The sequence below is a fragment of the Musca autumnalis genome, unplaced genomic scaffold, assembly GCF_047663935.1.
Source record: "Musca autumnalis isolate F117 unplaced genomic scaffold, ASM4766393v1 scaffold_1, whole genome shotgun sequence".
In the NCBI taxonomy this organism is placed as follows: Eukaryota; Metazoa; Arthropoda; class Insecta; order Diptera; family Muscidae; genus Musca; species Musca autumnalis.
Window position 1 is genome coordinate 118,282,334 of NW_027411644.1, and position 17,771 is coordinate 118,300,104.

The following is a 17,771-nucleotide window of genomic DNA, read 5'->3' on the forward strand; positions in this document are numbered from 1 at the left end:
ATGTGACATCATTTTATGCAATCGTTGCCGGTCATTACGAAAGATGATGACTCATAAAATACCACAAGGACTCCCTGATACAATCAAAAACCGGCAAACATAATATGCTGTGAATATGTGGCATATTTATGAGGAGAGAGAGAGCATTGTGCACCACATGGGGAGGGTTGCATTTGTAACAAAGTTGTGCTTCTTACATCCCCTTGTTGGTTGGTTGGTCCGAGCAAAAGGGATGTTAAGCCTTTTTATATCGGACGACATTCATTGTCGCCAGCCACTCACTCTATGTTTGGCAGAGTTCTTTCTTATCTGTTTCCTTACATCTGTGGAATATGTTGGGCATCTGCGCATGTATTTTTCATTGGGATAGTCGTCGAATGCATTTCCATGCCGCTTGCATGAAATGAAAATCGTTTTGGAAACTTCAGTTGGTTGAAGTTGTGGTGGTGGTAAGGACGTTGAAAAGTCGTTTGTTTTATTTGCTGCTGGACTTTTTTGTTTCGTGTTAGTTTGTAGAGTTTCCAAAGGCTGCCAATTCTTATCTAACGGCACTGAGGATTTAGGACAGTTCAAAAAATTTAATTATTTCCATGAACCGGCCTTTGAAAAATAATTACTTTTCCTGTATCTCTTGTCTTAGATTTTACACAGTGCGTGATTTTTAGATATTAATTTGCATTTCTCTTCTTCTTTTCTAGTTAAATTACTTAAAAAATGTCTACCAGTCCGAAGCCAGTTAAAAAAGTTCCCATTCATTTACAGGTAAGTCTGATAATAATTTCATTGTTTATGAAAATTTTGGCGATTAACTGCATTTTTCTGCCACTTATTTATAGAGTGCTCAAAATCGGGTTTACATCAAAAATGGTCAAGTTGTTAATCACGATAAAACCTTCAAAGCCGATGTCTACATTGAAGATGGTACCATCAAGTAAGTTTAGTTAAGAACAAGTAAAAAACATGTGAATAAAGGCTATAGACGGGACAGGGCCGACTATGTGATGCACTACCTCTGTGCACAAGCTTTTCACTGGTAAACATTCCTTTTAGGAAGAAACTAAAGTTATCAGCCACCCTGAACCAAAATAATTAATAATTTATTAATAATTAACGTTATATGTAGTTGACTACTGTCGACAAACTACTTGGTACTTATTGAAAGCTTTGCCGGCGCTGGATTCTTTTTCTATGAAATTTTGAAATGAAAAATATTTCCTTTACAAAAGTTTTCATATAAAAAGAATTGAGCCATTGGTCTGCTTGATTAACATTTTATATGGTTTTAATACACCAAATACAAGCAGAGATATTTGTCATTAAAATAAGAAATTCAAAAAATTAACATTGGGATAGGTTGCAATGACTCTGATATTTTACTATCAATGCCAACACAATTGGCATTCTTTTAAAGCTTAGATGGTCTAGTTTCAGTATCAAGCTCTTCCCTTGGAGTATGTCCAACAGAAGCAGAGATATCCGCCATGAAAATAAAATTCCATAAATTGAAAATTGGGATACCTGAGCGTCTTTTTCTATATGTATATATAGTACTTTCCATTCACAGGCTTTGCTTTTAATATACCCCTTCTTGAAGCGGAAATATTCGTAAAAGAATAACAAATTGCATTTTTCTCCACATACGTTTTTGCCCATTCAGACCCCTGAATATTATCCGATCATCATCAAAATCAATAGCATGCTTCCTCTCCCCCATCAACGCATAACATTTCGAAATTGTGGTAAGATCAGTCATATAGGAGTTCAGCCTTTCACAAATGACATCAGAGAAGGTACCTGACACCAAGATCGTAAAATCATCCGTACAATCATGCTGTCTGGAGGGTGTGTAATATAAGAGAAACAGTTCCGGAAATATCACTCCACCATGGGGAACTCCCTGTTTCTTTCTACGGGGCTTGGACTTCTTGTTCCTGAATTACACGTACGAATGCTGTGCACATACATATACATATGTTTAATCCATTATATAACATCTCAAAATTGGCCGGAATGTAGTGTGCTCGATGTTCTTAAACAGGGTAGGGTGCTTGATCATATCAAAGGCTTTTAATAAGTGGAGATGGCATGCACTGCTATTGTTGTTTTGCTTTGCTGTTTACAAAACTCATGCTGATGATCGGCAACTGGAAAGCTATTTCTGTACTCGTAGTACTCTTCGTGCTGTCATTTTTTGGTTGCTCGACAAACTGTTGATTAAAATAATTTGAGCAACTCTTCAGATCAGTCAGCGTAACGTCGCCAAACGTGACAGAGGTCCAATTGTACTAATTTCCAGTATTCGACTTATTGACTTAGACATTGCCCACAATTCTCTTATTCGTCTCCAATGTTGTAACTCTTCAGATAATTTAACCACTTGTTCCGCTTATGCACCGACCAAACTGTTAACTTCCCATGTCAGCTCCCTGTCATTGAGGTCACTAGGCACGACGAAGGCCGTCACATTCATTTGCTAATCTCGTCGCCCCTGCTGGGAAATTTGGTCTCACTTCGCGTATTCGACCAGCAGATAATTGACGAGCGGATGTAGCAGTGATGATGTCTCGGAACGTTCTTTCTGCTATCCGAACATCAGAAGGGATGTGCAGATCTCTGAAGCGGTGATTATTGAACTCTGTTAAACTCGGCCAATTAGCTTTCCAACGATTGGTGAGAGTGTGGCGTTCAAAGGTGATGAAATGTTGTTGTAGCAGCTTCTACAAGTACATGTAAATCTTTATTTTATTGATTCGGCTCTGCCGCCAGCTCCATGTTCAGAAAGGACGCCACCTGAATAGGATTCTTCCAAAGAGAGAGTGGAGTTAGTTAGTCGGGTTGGCTGGGCAGTTAAACAGGTGCTGCGTAGTATGCGGACCGGTGCCACATGCTGGCAGATATTCCGCGTGACATCAATCTTGGCCCAGTAAGAATTGAGGCGGCTGCTCCAACCTGATCTATGTTGTGCCAACACGACTCTCGTTTGTCTTGGCAGCTGTTGTTCTTCTGCTGCCACGGGTGGTGGATGATCGTCGAGGACGATATTCGCACTGTAGGCTGCTAGAGCCTCTGCAACCGCATCAGTGTGAGTGTCCCTTAAACCTGCCTGGTATGCACGTTGATCTAGAGGTTCTCTTTTATATCTTTGGACCTCTCTCTCCAGATCTCGATAATCCTCCCTAACTTGCCTGGGGGGTTCAGGCATATCCACCAGATGGTGATTTGGGTGGTCTTGCCTATAGCATCCAAGCAAGTACTGCATCGTCAACATCCTGTTGTGTCGACGCACAGGAAGGATCTTGGTCTCCTCATGTAAATGGTCCACTGCAGACATGAGGTGACACCCTGTAGCTGTTCTCAGGGCAGCATTCTGGCAGATTTGTAGTTTATCCCATTGCGTATTATTTACGTTAGCAAACCACGCTGGCGCCGCATAGCTTACCACAGACCGACCTATCGCGTTGTATGTGGTTAACAAGGTTTCTTTGTCCGCACCCCAAGTATGTTCCTGTTTCTCAGCTTATCGCAGATAACTGTAGTATGCTGGGACGACTTATACATGCTATCGAATGTGACCCCTAGGACTTTGGGATAGTTTGAGGTCGGAATAATTGCACCGTCGACCTGCACATTCAGTGGGAGCTTCATCTGCGCCGTCCATGTGGTGAACATTGTGGCTGTTGACTTAGTGGTGGATATTTTCACAAGGTCAATGAGATAGGCATTTAGCCTGTCACAAACATTACCGATGTTGGGACCTGACGCCATGTCGGGAGGGCGTGGAATTGCAGAGAGGTAGAGGTTAAACAGTTCCGGAGATATCACCCCTCCTTGGGGAACTCCCTGCTTCACTCTACGAGGTTTGGACTTATTGTCTCTGAATTCAACGTATGACTGGCGACCACACAAATAGTTGATGACCCAGCGTTTCAGACAAGGCCAGAGGGTAGTATTTTCGATATCCTCGAACAGCCTAGCATGGCGGACCGTATCAAATGCTTTGGTCAGATCCAATGCTACCATCACTGTTCTGTGACATGGTTTGTCCTGGTGGAAATGGCTTGCAGTGCTGTTGTGGTACTATGCTGCTTCCGGAATCCGTGTTGATGATCCGTAACTGGATAACACGTTCTGATGCTGGGGAGGAGTAATGCCTCGAGTATCTTTGCTACTGGCGATAGAAGTGAAATCGGCCTCTACTCTACTGGCATCTTTGCCAGGTTTTAGCAGCGGGACCACCCTGTCCATCTTCCAGGCATCGGTAACTATTAGGGTGGCTAGCGATAAGTTGAGGACCTTGCATATATACTCGACTCCTGGGTCATCCAGCTGGTTTAGCATCGCCATGGAAATTCCGTCAGGCCCAAGCGCTTTAGATGACTTTGCGCCTCGGATAACATCTGCAACATCATCCATTGTAACATGTGGCGGTTCTTCCTCGACGCCTTAACCGTTGTTCACAATTTATTACAGCCGGCTCCAATGTTGCAGCACTTCAGATGTTCTAGCCACTTTTTCCGCTTGTGTTCACCGACTAATCTATTGACTTCCATTGTCAGTTCCCTGACTCTGGGATCGTTAGGGTTCGTGCGGCGAAGCTCATCACGTTCATTAGCTAATCCCGTCGCCTTTGCTGGGAAATTGGGTCTTATTTCAGGTATTCGACCAGCAGGAATAAAGCGAGCGGCTGCAGCAGTGATGATGTCTCGGAATTTCCTCTCTGCTACCCGAACATCTGAGGGATTGGGCAGTTCTCTGAAGCGTTGATTAGTGAACTCTCTGAAACCTTGCCAATCCGCTTTCCCATGATTAATGAAAGTGCGGCGTTCAGAGGTTATGAAGTCTGGTGGTCTGTTTATGGTGATGAGGATTGGGAGATTGTCCGACCCAAGGGAAATGACGGGTTGCCATGTCACGTCATTCGTCAGACCGGGCGAACTGTGGCAGTCTCCTCTATTCCTGGTGGGTGCGTCCTCGTTCGCAGTGCAGAATGTGGGGCTATCTATTTGCTCAGCCAGATCTGTACCTCTCTGGTCATTCCCTAGAGCTGAATGCCATAACTCATGATGCGCATGAACAGTTCCTGAAATGCACCCATCCTCGGCACCCGTTGCATCTCATTGACACCGACCTATGGGCTACTTTCAATCCCGGCACGGACCAAAAGAATCCGGAGCAGGCATTCCGGGACATGCCGCTCCCAAAATAAAAATAAAGACGAACACGAACAAGTAGTTGCTGAGGTGACGGCCGCTGGCCGAGAAGATGATTCCTCGGGTCAATCCGGTACATAGAACCGACCGTCGTGGGTTTGAGGTGATGAAATCGGGCGGTCTACTGATGGAGATAATTAAGTGATAGTCTGATCCAAGAGAAACTTCCGGTTTCCGGGTGACGTCATATGTCAGACCAGGTGACACGATGACAATGTCTGGCGAACTGTCAGAACTGTCAAACATCAGAAGGGTTGGGCGGTTCTCCGAAGCAGTGTTTGTTGAACTCTCTGAAACTAGTCTAACTAGATTTATCATGATTGATGAATGTGCGGCGTCCAGACGTGATTAATTCGGGCGGTCTGTTAATGGACACGAATTTAGAGAGATTGTCTGACCCAAACTGGAGAATTGTGGGACTCTCAGCTAATTCTGAGGACACCCCTCCGGGCAAACCATATCCGTCTGTTGTCTTATTCTCTGGCAAAGTTGTCAAAGCTAATTTCGACTCCGCAACATATAGCGTTTCTAAAACCAGAATTGGTTTTGTCCTTTCTTTTTTCCTTTGAAACTCTGCTTCACACCTCAAAACATTATTGACACGTTGTGACATGATCTCACTTCATTTCAGATTTGTTGGACCACCCTCCGAAATTGTTGTACCTGGCGGTGTGCGAGTCATAGATGCTTCCGGTCTTTTAATTATACCAGGTGGCGTTGATCCTCACACTCACTTTCAATTGCAAGTTGCTGGAACAGTGACAGCCGATGATTTCTATCATGGTACTAAGGCGGCAGTGGCCGGCGGTACCACCACGATCAGTGAGTAAAAGCTTCCTCGAAGTACTGCAAAAAATTTTAACATTGTTTCTTTCTTTTTAGTCGATTGTGTGTTCCCGGAAAGAAATGAATCCCTTGTCGAGGCTTACGACAATTGGCGTGCGTGGGCCGATCCCAAAGTGTGTTGCGATTATGCCTTACATGTGGGCCTAACATGGTGGTCCAAATCGGTGTCTTCAGAAATGAAAATCATGTGTGAAGAATTGGGTGTGAACTCATTCAAAATGTCCATGGCCGATAAGGGTGTTAGTCAACTGAATGATGCCGAACTGTTGGATGCCTTGGAACGCATACGATCTTTAGGCGCTTTGGCTTTGGTACATGCGGAGAATGGCGATATTATTGCCAAAAATGTTTCAAAACTGTTAGCTTCTGGAGTTGTTGGTCCCGAAGGACATGAATTGTCACGTCAGGAGGAAGTGGAGGCAGAGGCTGTAAATCGGGCTTGTATTTTGGCTCATCAGGTATGCTAGGATACCCAAAGTAAAAATTTATATTATATATATGTACTCTGTTTACAGATGAAAGCGCCGCTTTATATAACATCCATCACATCAAAATTATCGGCCGAAATTGTGGGACGTGCCAGACGCAGCGGTTATTGTGTCTTTGGTGAAACATTGGCCAGTTCAATTGGCCGTTCCATGCATGGTATTCCCAAACATGAACGAATCTACTATACAACCAGTCCTCCAATTCGTGAATCCCCTGAGACACCAAGTCAACTGATGAAATCATTGGCCTAGTACGTATTTTTGTTTTTGATTTAAGAAACGAGTTATTAACTGAAATATTTTCCATTTCCAGTGATGACCTTCAAGTTACCGGCAGTGATAATCGCACCTTTAAGAATGAAGATAAAGCCCGTGGCATTCATGATTTCTCGAAAATCCTCAGTGGCACCAATGGTGTTGAGGATCGCATGTCCATTGTCTGGGAGAAGGGTGTGCATGCGGGTCTCTTTGATCCCAGCCGTTTTGTGGCCGTTACCAGTACCAATGCTGCCAAAATCTTTAATTTATACCCACAAAAAGGACGCATTGCTGTCGGCTCAGATGCTGACGTTGTCATCTGGAATCCAAATGCTACCCGCACCATTTCGAAAGATACCCATCATCATCGTACCGATTTCAATATTTTCGAGGGTATGGTTTGTCATGGTGTACCCGAAATGGTTTTGGTTCGTGGTCGTGTATGTGTTGAACATGGTTCGGTTCGAGTGGCTGAAGGTTTTGGCCGTTTCTTGAATCCCGAAGTACGTTCACCATATGTCTACGACATGTTGGAGGGAAAAGTCCATCTGAATGAAGAGCGTAATGGCGACGAACATCATATCGACGAACAGTTGAATGACGATATGAAAAAAATGAATATGACAGCTTTAGAAATTGAGATACCATCGCAATGTGCAGCTGGTGGTGGTGGCGGTTCATTGGGTCCACATTCACCATGTTGTCTTGGTCATGTTACCGGTTCAAGGAACATGCAAGAATCGACATTTTCCATAAGCGGTAAGTGTGGATTAAAAGTTATTTTATTGAGTCTATAAAAAGCTCTGATAGGTCTTTAACCTTATAGCCATTAAACGAAATCCGTTTCAGACAATTTGTAGTCGACTTAATATTTTTATCCAAACTTAGTTAAGTTCTAATAATAAAAGTTAAAAAATGTCCCGAAAATCGTGAGGACTACACCATTTTCAACTGTAATTCAGAAAATACCAGTTGTAATTCAGACATTTTATTTGAAATTCAGATGTTTTATTTGTAATTCAGACATTATATTTGGAATTCAGATACTCCATTTGAAATTCAGAAATTGTATTTGAAATTCGGATCTCGTCAATTTAAATTCAGAAATTCCATTTTAAATTCAGATAATTCATTCAAATTTCAGAAAATTTCAATTGAAATTCATAAATTCCATTTGAAATTCAGATTTTCCACTTTAAATTCAGAAAATATCAATTGAAATTCGCAGTTTCCACTTTAAATTCAGAAAATATCAGTTGAAATTCAGAATATCCATTTCAAATTCAGAACACGTCAATTAAAATTCAGAATTTTCATTTGAAATTCAGATATTCCATTTGAAATTCAGAATATTTCAATTGAAATTCAGAAAATTTCATTTACAATTCAGAATATTAATAACAAATTAAAATTATCTTCACATAATTCCTAAAAACATAGTGTCCATATGATTTTTAGCCTTCGAATGTATGTATCCTATACGATTTGACAGAATTAAATATTTACATTCAGCTTAACAACATATTAAATTTATTGTCCCACGTGTAATTGCGTAAAAATGGATTAAAAGAAATCTGTGCGATTTGCGTTTCTAAGATGACAAGAGGTGATGTACAAGATAATGCCATGTACATAGACATTTGCTCCATGCCAAATGTATGGAAAACATTGAAGAGACATGTCCATTATGCTGAGGATCAATCCAGGGCAACACATTTTTAAAAAATATTAATAAGAAAAATATAAAATATCATATATTAAATCATAGGAATAGAAATGGTGCAAAGGAGAACATATCAGAGACACTCGGAGCAAGATAGAGTATGAATAATTGAGACGGCAAACATAGGGGGTGATTGGAAAGAGCTTGCAGCATCTCTTTTAATACCATATATATAAAACAGCATTTACTTGGGTTAACCACATATACTATCAGGAGCAGAAGTCGATGAAATAATGGAATGGGTTGAAGATAACTCGTGTATAACCCTAAAATCAATCAAGGAAATAATATTCAATACCTTTCAAAAGATAGTCACGATATCTACAATTTCGAATACCATCCATGGAAAAGCTTTCCAATTAAACGTGTCCAACGTCAACCTGAAGCAATGAATTCTCTGCAAAATAAACAAAAACGGTCAGAATATGTGCAAAAACTAAATGAATATATACGAGAGGGGAAGCAGGTAATTTTTATGGACGAAACCAATTTCAACCTTTTTTTGCAAAAGGAGCCACGGATGGTCTCGCACTGGTACTAGGGCAGTGCAAATTCTCCAAACGTCCAGAGGTCCAAATGTTCATATCATTGGAGTAATAGGCGCGTGCGGCATAATAATGGATCGACGCCGTGGAGCCTTCAGAGGAAACGATGCAAAAGAGTGGGTCCAGTCGATTTTGTCCAAATGGGTGGAAATGGGAAACCAATTGTCGGAATTCGTTCTTGTTGTGGATAACGCTCCATGTCACAATATATTGGAGGAAATATTTTTGCAATCCCCTGCGTCTCTTTTACGATTAGCGCCTTATTATCCTCAATGAAACCCAATCGAAATTATATTGGGTAAAATAAAAACTTATGTTAAAGGGAATTTGGCCATTCCAACCGTGACACCACCAAACATCGGTCAGCAGAGGTTGCAATATTTGGAATCTGTAATAGACGAACCTTTGTTAACTATTAGTGTCGGCGATTGCAGTCGAGCCATTCAACACTCCTCAACATTCCACGAAGAAGCCCTATCTCTGGAAGATATACCGGTGGGACGATAGATTATTTTACATTTGTGTTGAACTGTTAACACTATGTATTTACATAGTATATTGATTATATGCGTTGTATTGATTGTATATTGATTATGCATTCTTAATTTTCCGCTATTTTATTTACAATCCTATCATTACTTTATTTGTTCGCTGTTTTTCTTGTTAATGTAAATTATTATTAAAAATATATTTAATATATTATTTTCTGAATTTCAATTGAATATTTCTGAATTTCAATTGAAAATTTCTGAATTTCAATTGATGTATTCTGAATTTCAAATGGAATTTCTGAATTTCAAATGAAAAATCTGAATTTCAATTGACGTGTTCTGATTTTAAAATGGAATATCTGAATTTTAAATGGAATTCCTGAATTTCAAATGGAAATTCCGAATATAAATGGAAAAAATTCTGAATATCAAATGGAAATTCCGAATTTCAAATGGAATATCTGAATATCAATTGCAATATTCTGTATTTCAAATGGAATTTCTGAATTTCAAATGGAAAATCTGAAATTCAAATGAAGTATTCTGAATTTGAAACGGAATATCTGAATTACAAATATAATGTCTGAATTACAAATAAAACATCTGAATTTCAAATAAAATGTCCGAATTACAACTGGTATTTTCTGAATTACAGTTGAAAATGGTGTAGAACTCTCGAAGGGAGTGACTGATTTGGATCAAACTTTGCATTTCGTAATATTTTTTCAAGAGACAGATCAGGATTGAATATAGACTTCTTCGTGTACCTCCAATACGGTTTAAGAGCATACCACGGTTAAAGAGCAACAGAATGTCCCTGCGGATGCCCCATGCTTTTTTTCAGCGGACTAGTGCATGCTTCCTTAGCAATCCTACGGCAACAGGTTCTTTCGTACCGAATTGACCCGAAGCCTAATACCACGGTTTAAGAGCAACAGAATGTCCCTGCGAATGCCCCATGCTTTTTTTTCAGCGGACTAGTGCATGCTTCCTTAGCAATCCTACGCCAACGGATTCTTTCGTACCGAATTGACCCGAAGCCTAATGTTTCGGCCAGCGCTGCCAACCCAGCAAACTTATGATTCTACGTAGGTTTCTATGCTGATACAACAACAACATGCCTCCTTAGATAAAGACCCAAAATCTCTAAACATCCTGCCTGCACCAACGTTAACATAGGAATTGTGTTTCCGACCTGGCCGAAACTTTGCACATCATAAAATATCTTCCAAACATACATCGAGTTACAAGAAGGGGTATGTCAAATAACACTTCCTTAACAGAAGGTCAACATTTCTTGAAAATCAGTTTGTAAACTGTTCGAGGACCTTTTTGAAAATTTTACCGAAGGTACTCCTTGTGGCCCTGTTTACAGCGATACAAAATTTTTCTGAGCCAATCTATGCTTTCCGACAAAATAGTTCAAAAACTCTAAAAAATTCTGCTTAACGAAAATGGGTGGTGGACACGACAATCCCACGGCGGCGGGTTCTTCAATACCCGATTGACCCGGAATCAAACAACACTCGTTTGGCTGCCACCTCAGTGTACACATGTTGTATTTGTACCTGGATATGCTGCTCCCAACAACCCGGAATTCTTGCTCAGGATTCGTTTGGTTCGTGCCGGGACGGAGGAAAGCTGAGGACAAATATGGATGAGTTCAGTTTAACACATCTCCCACACACAAATTTCGGTGAGTTGCAATAGATGGCAGAAGTGGGTGCATCTCAGGGGTTGTTCTGGACTTGTCCATGTCAGGAACTATGTACGACAGGGACTATGTTGTTGCATGCTGCGTGAACACGACCCCCTATGAACCGTCGTCGGAATTCTAATGCTCGAGCACCTGCAATCCCACGGCAGCGACTTGTCTACGCGAGGGGCTGTGCATGCTGCGCGAACACAGCCCCCAGTGAGTCGTCGTCAGACTACGAAACTCCCTCGCAGTCCCCTCAACAGCAACCGCACGCGCAGCATTTAACGCCAGCCGTTTTTGTTGTTCCAATCCCAGAAAATGCAATTTAATTGCAATGGACTCCGAGTTAAGATTGAAGAAATAGTGGAATTTATGAATCGGAAACAACAACTGCAGCTTACAGCGTTGTGATGGTTACAATGTATTAAGGAAGGATCGCACCAGAAGTGGAGGTGGAGGACCAGCTTTCCTTTTGCGCCAGTCTGTTCAATACAGACCTATCTCGCTTGAGCCTGACTCAAATGACCCGTACATGAAATGTATGGGGGTAGCAGTCAGATGTGGAACTGCCGAGATAGAATTACTGAACGTATACAATCCGCCGTGAAATAGCTGTATCTCAGATTACAAGCCTAACATTTGCAAGCTTTAGGAAGGTCATAATCGTCTGGTCTTGGGGGACTTTAATGCGCATCATGAGATGTGGCATTCGGCCCTTGGAAACGACCAGAGGGGTACAGCGCTGGCTGAGCAGATTGATAGCTCTACGTTTTGTTCGGTCAATGACGACGCTCCTATCAAAATTAAAGGAGAGTGTCACAGTTCGCCAGACATAACCATCGTGTCATCTGGTCTGTCAAATGATGTTACCTGGCAGCCCGTCATTTCCCTATAATTGTCTCCATATGCAGACCACTCTCTGAACGCCGCACATTCGTCAATCATATGAAAGCTGATTGGCCAGGTTTCAGAGAGTTCACCATTTACCGCTTCAGAGCACTGCCCAATCCTTCTGATGTTCGGGTATCATCACTGCTGCAGCCGCTCGTCTATACCTGCTGGTTGAATACCCTAAGTAAGAGTCAGGGGTCTGACACTGGAAGTTAGCAGGCTGGTCGGCGAGCATAAGCGGAGTGGTTAAATCATCTGAAGAGTTGCAACATTGGTGACGGTTTAAGTAAATTGTGGGCTAACCGTTGCCCACTCTCGAATCCCGGAGTGAGGGAAGATAGGACCTCAGTCACGTTTGGCGACTTTACGTTGACTGGTCCGAAGAGGTGCACAAGTTATTTCAATCGACAGTTTGCGAAGAGAAGAGTACTACGTTGCATCAGATCTCTTACTGCCGAATATGAACCACCATAGTTTACAATGGATGATGTTGCGAATGCCATCAGGACCGCTAAATCATCCGAAGCGTTGGGCCCTGATGGAATCTCTCAGCCAGATGAGCCGGGAGTTGAGTATCTCACTAAAGTTCTCAACCTATCGCTAGCCACCCTCATTGTTTCCGAAATCTGAAAAATGGAAGGCAGGGTGGTCCCGCTACTGAAGCGGCCAGCAAAGGTGAATCGTATAGACCGATCAGCATGGATTTCGTAAGCAGCACAGCGCGACAACAGCGCTGCACGCCACCTACACATATATTTGTCGAGGACTCAACTAGGAAAGGCCATGTGATAGAACGGTGATCATAGCGCTTGTCTTACCAAAAGCCTTTGATACTGTCAGGCACTCCACGCTGTTTGAGAACATTGAGCAGACAAACCTCCTGCCAAGTCTGAAACGTTGTATAATCAATTACTCGTATATGTGTGGACGCCAATCGTACGTGTAATTCAGGAACAAGAAGTTCAAACTCCGTAGAGTGAAACAGGGAGTTCTCCAAGGTGGGGTGATATCTCCGGAACTGTTTAACCTCTACCTTTCCTGTATTCCGCCCCTCCAGACGGCACTGAGATCATAACGTATGCGGATGATTGTACGATCCAGGCTTCCTGTACCGACCCTGATGACATCTGTGAGAGATTTAACTCCTATTTAGCTATCTTACCATCTTTTTCCACGCGAGGAATATATTTTCAACTGGCTTGGATTTGAAGGGGGTTAGCAGTCAGTTCACACCTGACTGCCGAGGTAGAGTTGCTTAACGTATAGATGCCTGAATGTGTCGGGCATACCTACCAGATGCATCTCATTGTGTTGCTGTACTGGAAGAATCTTTGCCTTCATGTAGATGGTCCACTGAAGACTTGAGGAGGCACCCTGTTGCTGTTCTCAGGTTTGCATCTTTTTCCAATTCGTATCACATAATCTCGGGGACCAAACTGGAGCCGCATAGCTTACCACAGACCGACCTATGGCGTTATATGTGGTCAACAAGGTTTCTCTATCTGACCACCCCCCAGTTGCTGCCGGCTAGGGACTTGACGACCTTTTTCCTGCTTTTCAGTTTGTTGCAGAGAGCTGTGGCGTGTGCGCACGACTTGAATGTAGTGTCGAATGTGACCCCTAGAATGTTGGGGCAGTTTGTGGTCGGAATTCTGCTACCGTCGACCATGACATTCAACTCTCGTCCAAACTGCGCTGTCCATGTGGTGAACAGAGTGGCTGTAGATTTTTTGGCGGAAATCTGCGTATTCCTCGAGTGGAAAATGTGGTAAGATCGTTTAAATAGGTGTTTAGTCTCTCACAGATGTCATCATGGAAGGTACCTGACGCCAGGATCGTGCAATCATCCGCATACGTTACGATCTCGATGCCGTCTGGAGGGGTCGGAATACAGGAGATGTGGAGATTAAACAGTTCCGGAGATATATCCCGACCTTGGGGAACTTCCTGTTTCACTCTACGGGGTTTGCACTTCTTGTTCCTGAATTCCACGTATGATTGGCCGGAGGGTTGTCTGCTCAATGTCCTCAAACAGCGTGGAGTGCCTGACTGTGTTAAAAGCTTTTGATAAGTCAAGCGCCACCACCACTGTTCTATCACACGTGCAGCGCTCTAGTCGTGCTGTGCTCAGGCCTCAAGGATCTTCGCTACGGGCGACAAAAGCGAAATCGACCTGTACGATTCACTTTTGCTGGCATCCTTGCCTGGCTTCCGTAGTGGGACCACCCTGCCCATTTTCCAGACTTCGGGAACAATGAGGGTGGATAGTGACAAGTTGAGAATATTAGTGAGATACTCCCTCCCGGCTCATCTAGCTGCTTCAGCGTTATAAACTGTTTGAGGACATCTAGCGGACTACCCTTCGGCCAAGTTTAAAACGTTGGATAATCAATTATATGTGTGGCAGCAGTACATGGGATTTAGGAACAACAAGTAGGAAAAGCGTTAAGTTCCGTCGGACCGAACTTTTTATACATTCCACCACAAATTTCATCCATTTCGGTGGATTAATGCGGCCACAACCTTCAAAATACCAAAAATCGGAAGGTACCGTTCTATGGGGGCTATATGATGGCGTGGACCTATACCTACAAATTTCTGGGGGAAAGTTCTATACCCCCAACGAAGACTAAATACCAAATTTCAGCAATCTCGGTGTGATAATGAGGCCAAAACCTTCAAAATACCGAAAATAGGGAGATATCGTCCTATGGGGGTTATATCAAAACGTGGACCTATATAAACATTTTATGGAAGACATATTTCTTAGCCTCTGGAAACACAAAATACTAAGTTACAACCGATTCTGTTGTCAAATGGGTCTAATACATTCAAAATATATTAAAATGACGCGTACTTCATATGGGGGCTATACCAAAACGTGGACCTATATAAACCAACTTTGGTAGGAATGTTTTTTGGCCTCTGGAGACACAAAATACCAAATACCAAAAGTCCTACATATATGTATAATAGATTTTACCTATATTTCATCCACCTACTTCAATCCGTTCGGAAGCTAGAGTGATTTCCACAGACGGACGGACATGGCTATATCGATGTAGAATTGCACCCTGATCAAGAATATATATATGCTCTGTTCCTTTACGTGCCTGAGGTTACCATTTCTTACCATTTTTAACCTGTAAAGTGTTCCTTTACTTTTAATAGCATGCAATTTATATGATAGCAGTTTGCCACTTTTACCATTTTCTGCCACTGTTACCATTTTTAAAAATAAAGGAACATACCAATAGTTTGTTGGGTCTACAATGATTATTTCGGGTAGTTACAAACGGAGTGACAAACTTAATATACCCCCATCCTATGGTGGAGGGTATAAAAAGTTGAAGCCTCCTGTAGCAGGGAGTTCTCCTAGGTGGGGTGATATCTCCGGAACTGAAAGGAACCGGAAATAATCTAGAAATGATCCAGCGATACAAGAGTGATGTTCTATATGCTGATACCATTAACAACTATCGTGTGAATGTGGTCCTCGCAGAACATTGACCCACTATCGCAGCTGAGGAGTAGTTTTGGCTCGTTCGAGATGGTGCAGACGTCTAAATTCCTACACTTGCAAAAATGTTATTGACTTTTAAAGTTAGGGATATGATCATAGTATCTGATCATAGATTTTTGTACCGTCAAGGGCTGAGGGTATTCAGCTGTCGACAAAGCCGACTGATTCTTTTTCATTTATTTATAACCGATTTTTGAGTTAATGATCTGATACATCAGTTTAAGTTGTTATCGTTCACCCATAGATAAAATCGCGGTCCATGTTAGGTCACAACTTTACGGTATGCTAGCAATATGCATACATACATATATCTCAAGAGATAGTGTCCACCTTTGAGTTTAAGAAGGGACCATAGTAGACCTGAGCTTTTTAACATTTAAACTAATTAGAAAATTTAATCGTAAAGAATCTGCTAAATAATTCTCTTTTTGTATTTTCCAGAGGAATTAGATAAATCCAGCAAACGATCATGTGTTAAAGTACGAAATCCTCCAGGTGGAAAATCTTCCGGTTTCTGGTAAACAAATTCCAATATCAAAAATTCAAAAGGGAGACATCCTTATCGCACAACAAATTTAAAATAAATATACCAAGAATGGCAACGTTTTGCAATGGCATTGTTGTCCAAAGACAAAGTGGGTGATGGCAAGCAGTGGAGATTCTTCACCATCACCTCCCCAGCTACCGAGTTTAACAACAAACAACGTGGATGAGAAACAACTAATTATGAAATCAAATATAAAAAAATTTATATTTATTTATTTATTTTGTTTTTATTTATATTATTTAACACCCATACAGACAAACACAGACACAGTCACCTAATGCTAATTACCAAAATCAAGTTGTTTAATATTTTAAATTAAAATATGAGTTGATTTTATTTTTGTTTGTTTTTGTAACAATTAGTTATACAAATATTATACAAAAAGTATTTATTCACATTACCACTAGGATAGGAAAGTAATGCAGCATATTCATACATACAAACACACATTCACATATTTATAATAACATTTATTTATTTATTAGACAACAGTACCCAAAGGAGAAGTTATAATTATTACTTCTTTTTTTCAAATCACCCAAGTGAATTCAATTAGTCGTTCTGTTATAGTTTATTGTTGATCACTTATTTTAAGTACAATTAAATTAAATTCTTTAAAGTGCTTTAATTTATTTCAATTATGTTTCCCATAAACGCAATACAGAGTCAAATACATAGTTAATGTGTTGTAGAGAAAATCGTAATAATAGAATTAGGGCCATTATTATGTGTTTTCTTTTACTATCGCATGGATTTGAAAACCCAAAATAAACCAATTTGTACGCATTAAAAATATAACTTTTACATTAGAAGTTAATGCCAGGAAGCTCCATCTTGAATTTAAAACATCACTTTTAACTTTAACTTAACTGAAACGCTATAAATCTGTTCGTTAAAAAAGAAGACTTATAATAATGGGGGTTATAATAGTAAATAAAACAGATGGTATAAACAGAGAACCCTCTATATCCGTCGCAGCAGAATGCAAGAGGACTCTCCTCCCCCATGGAAATGATGAAAAGACAGAAAACAAAACCCTAAATCACATAACTCATAAATTGTCTTTAGTGTAATAAACCAAAAATATACATATTTATATTTATTGCTTTTTCACAGTATTTTTACATAATATAACGAAAAACAAAACAAAATAATAATAACATTTATTCTCGTGCGTATTATCCAATGAATATGTGAGTATGAATTTGCATTGAAATAAAGAAAACGGATAAAAATAAAACCATGGCGTTGTTTAACTATTATTGATATTTTTTTAAAAACCAACAGATCAACAGGAATACAGCCACCCCTTAAAGTGTGTGCTGCTTTAAGATTTTTTGCAGAAGAAAACTTTAAGAAATCCCATGGCAATGACTTTAACCTCCGGATGGCTCAACCCACATTCTCAAAGATATTAAGCGAAGTTCTGGAGTAAAAAGAGGAAAAATAGTAAAATAGTGTGAAATTTGGATTGTTTCCAAATTAAGAGAAGAGGAAAAACGTCAAAATAAAAACTATTTTTATTCAAAAACAAATTTCCCGGGCGTTGT

The 17,771-nt window shown here is 40.8% G+C and overlaps 1 protein-coding gene across 5 annotated transcripts in view; it reads left to right on the plus strand.

Annotated features, from left to right (window-relative positions):
* Positions 1-17,461, plus strand: part of LOC141405703 (dihydropyrimidinase-like) — a 65,346-nt gene extending 47,885 nt beyond the window's left edge. For all 5 annotated transcript variants that reach the window (XM_073990393.1, XM_073990386.1, XM_073990359.1 and 2 more), the window contains 7 exons: positions 699-762; positions 837-931; positions 5,842-6,032; positions 6,093-6,514; positions 6,572-6,795; positions 6,858-7,561; positions 16,116-17,461. In XM_073990393.1, coding sequence (XP_073846494.1) covers positions 715-762; positions 837-931; positions 5,842-6,032; positions 6,093-6,514; positions 6,572-6,795; positions 6,858-7,561; positions 16,116-16,195 — 1,764 coding nt within the window. In that variant the 5' untranslated portion in view covers positions 699-714 and the 3' untranslated portion in view covers positions 16,196-17,461. The remainder of the gene's footprint in view (positions 1-698; positions 763-836; positions 932-5,841; positions 6,033-6,092; positions 6,515-6,571; positions 6,796-6,857; positions 7,562-16,115) is intronic.
* The last annotated feature ends 310 nt before the right edge of the window (positions 17,462-17,771 follow it).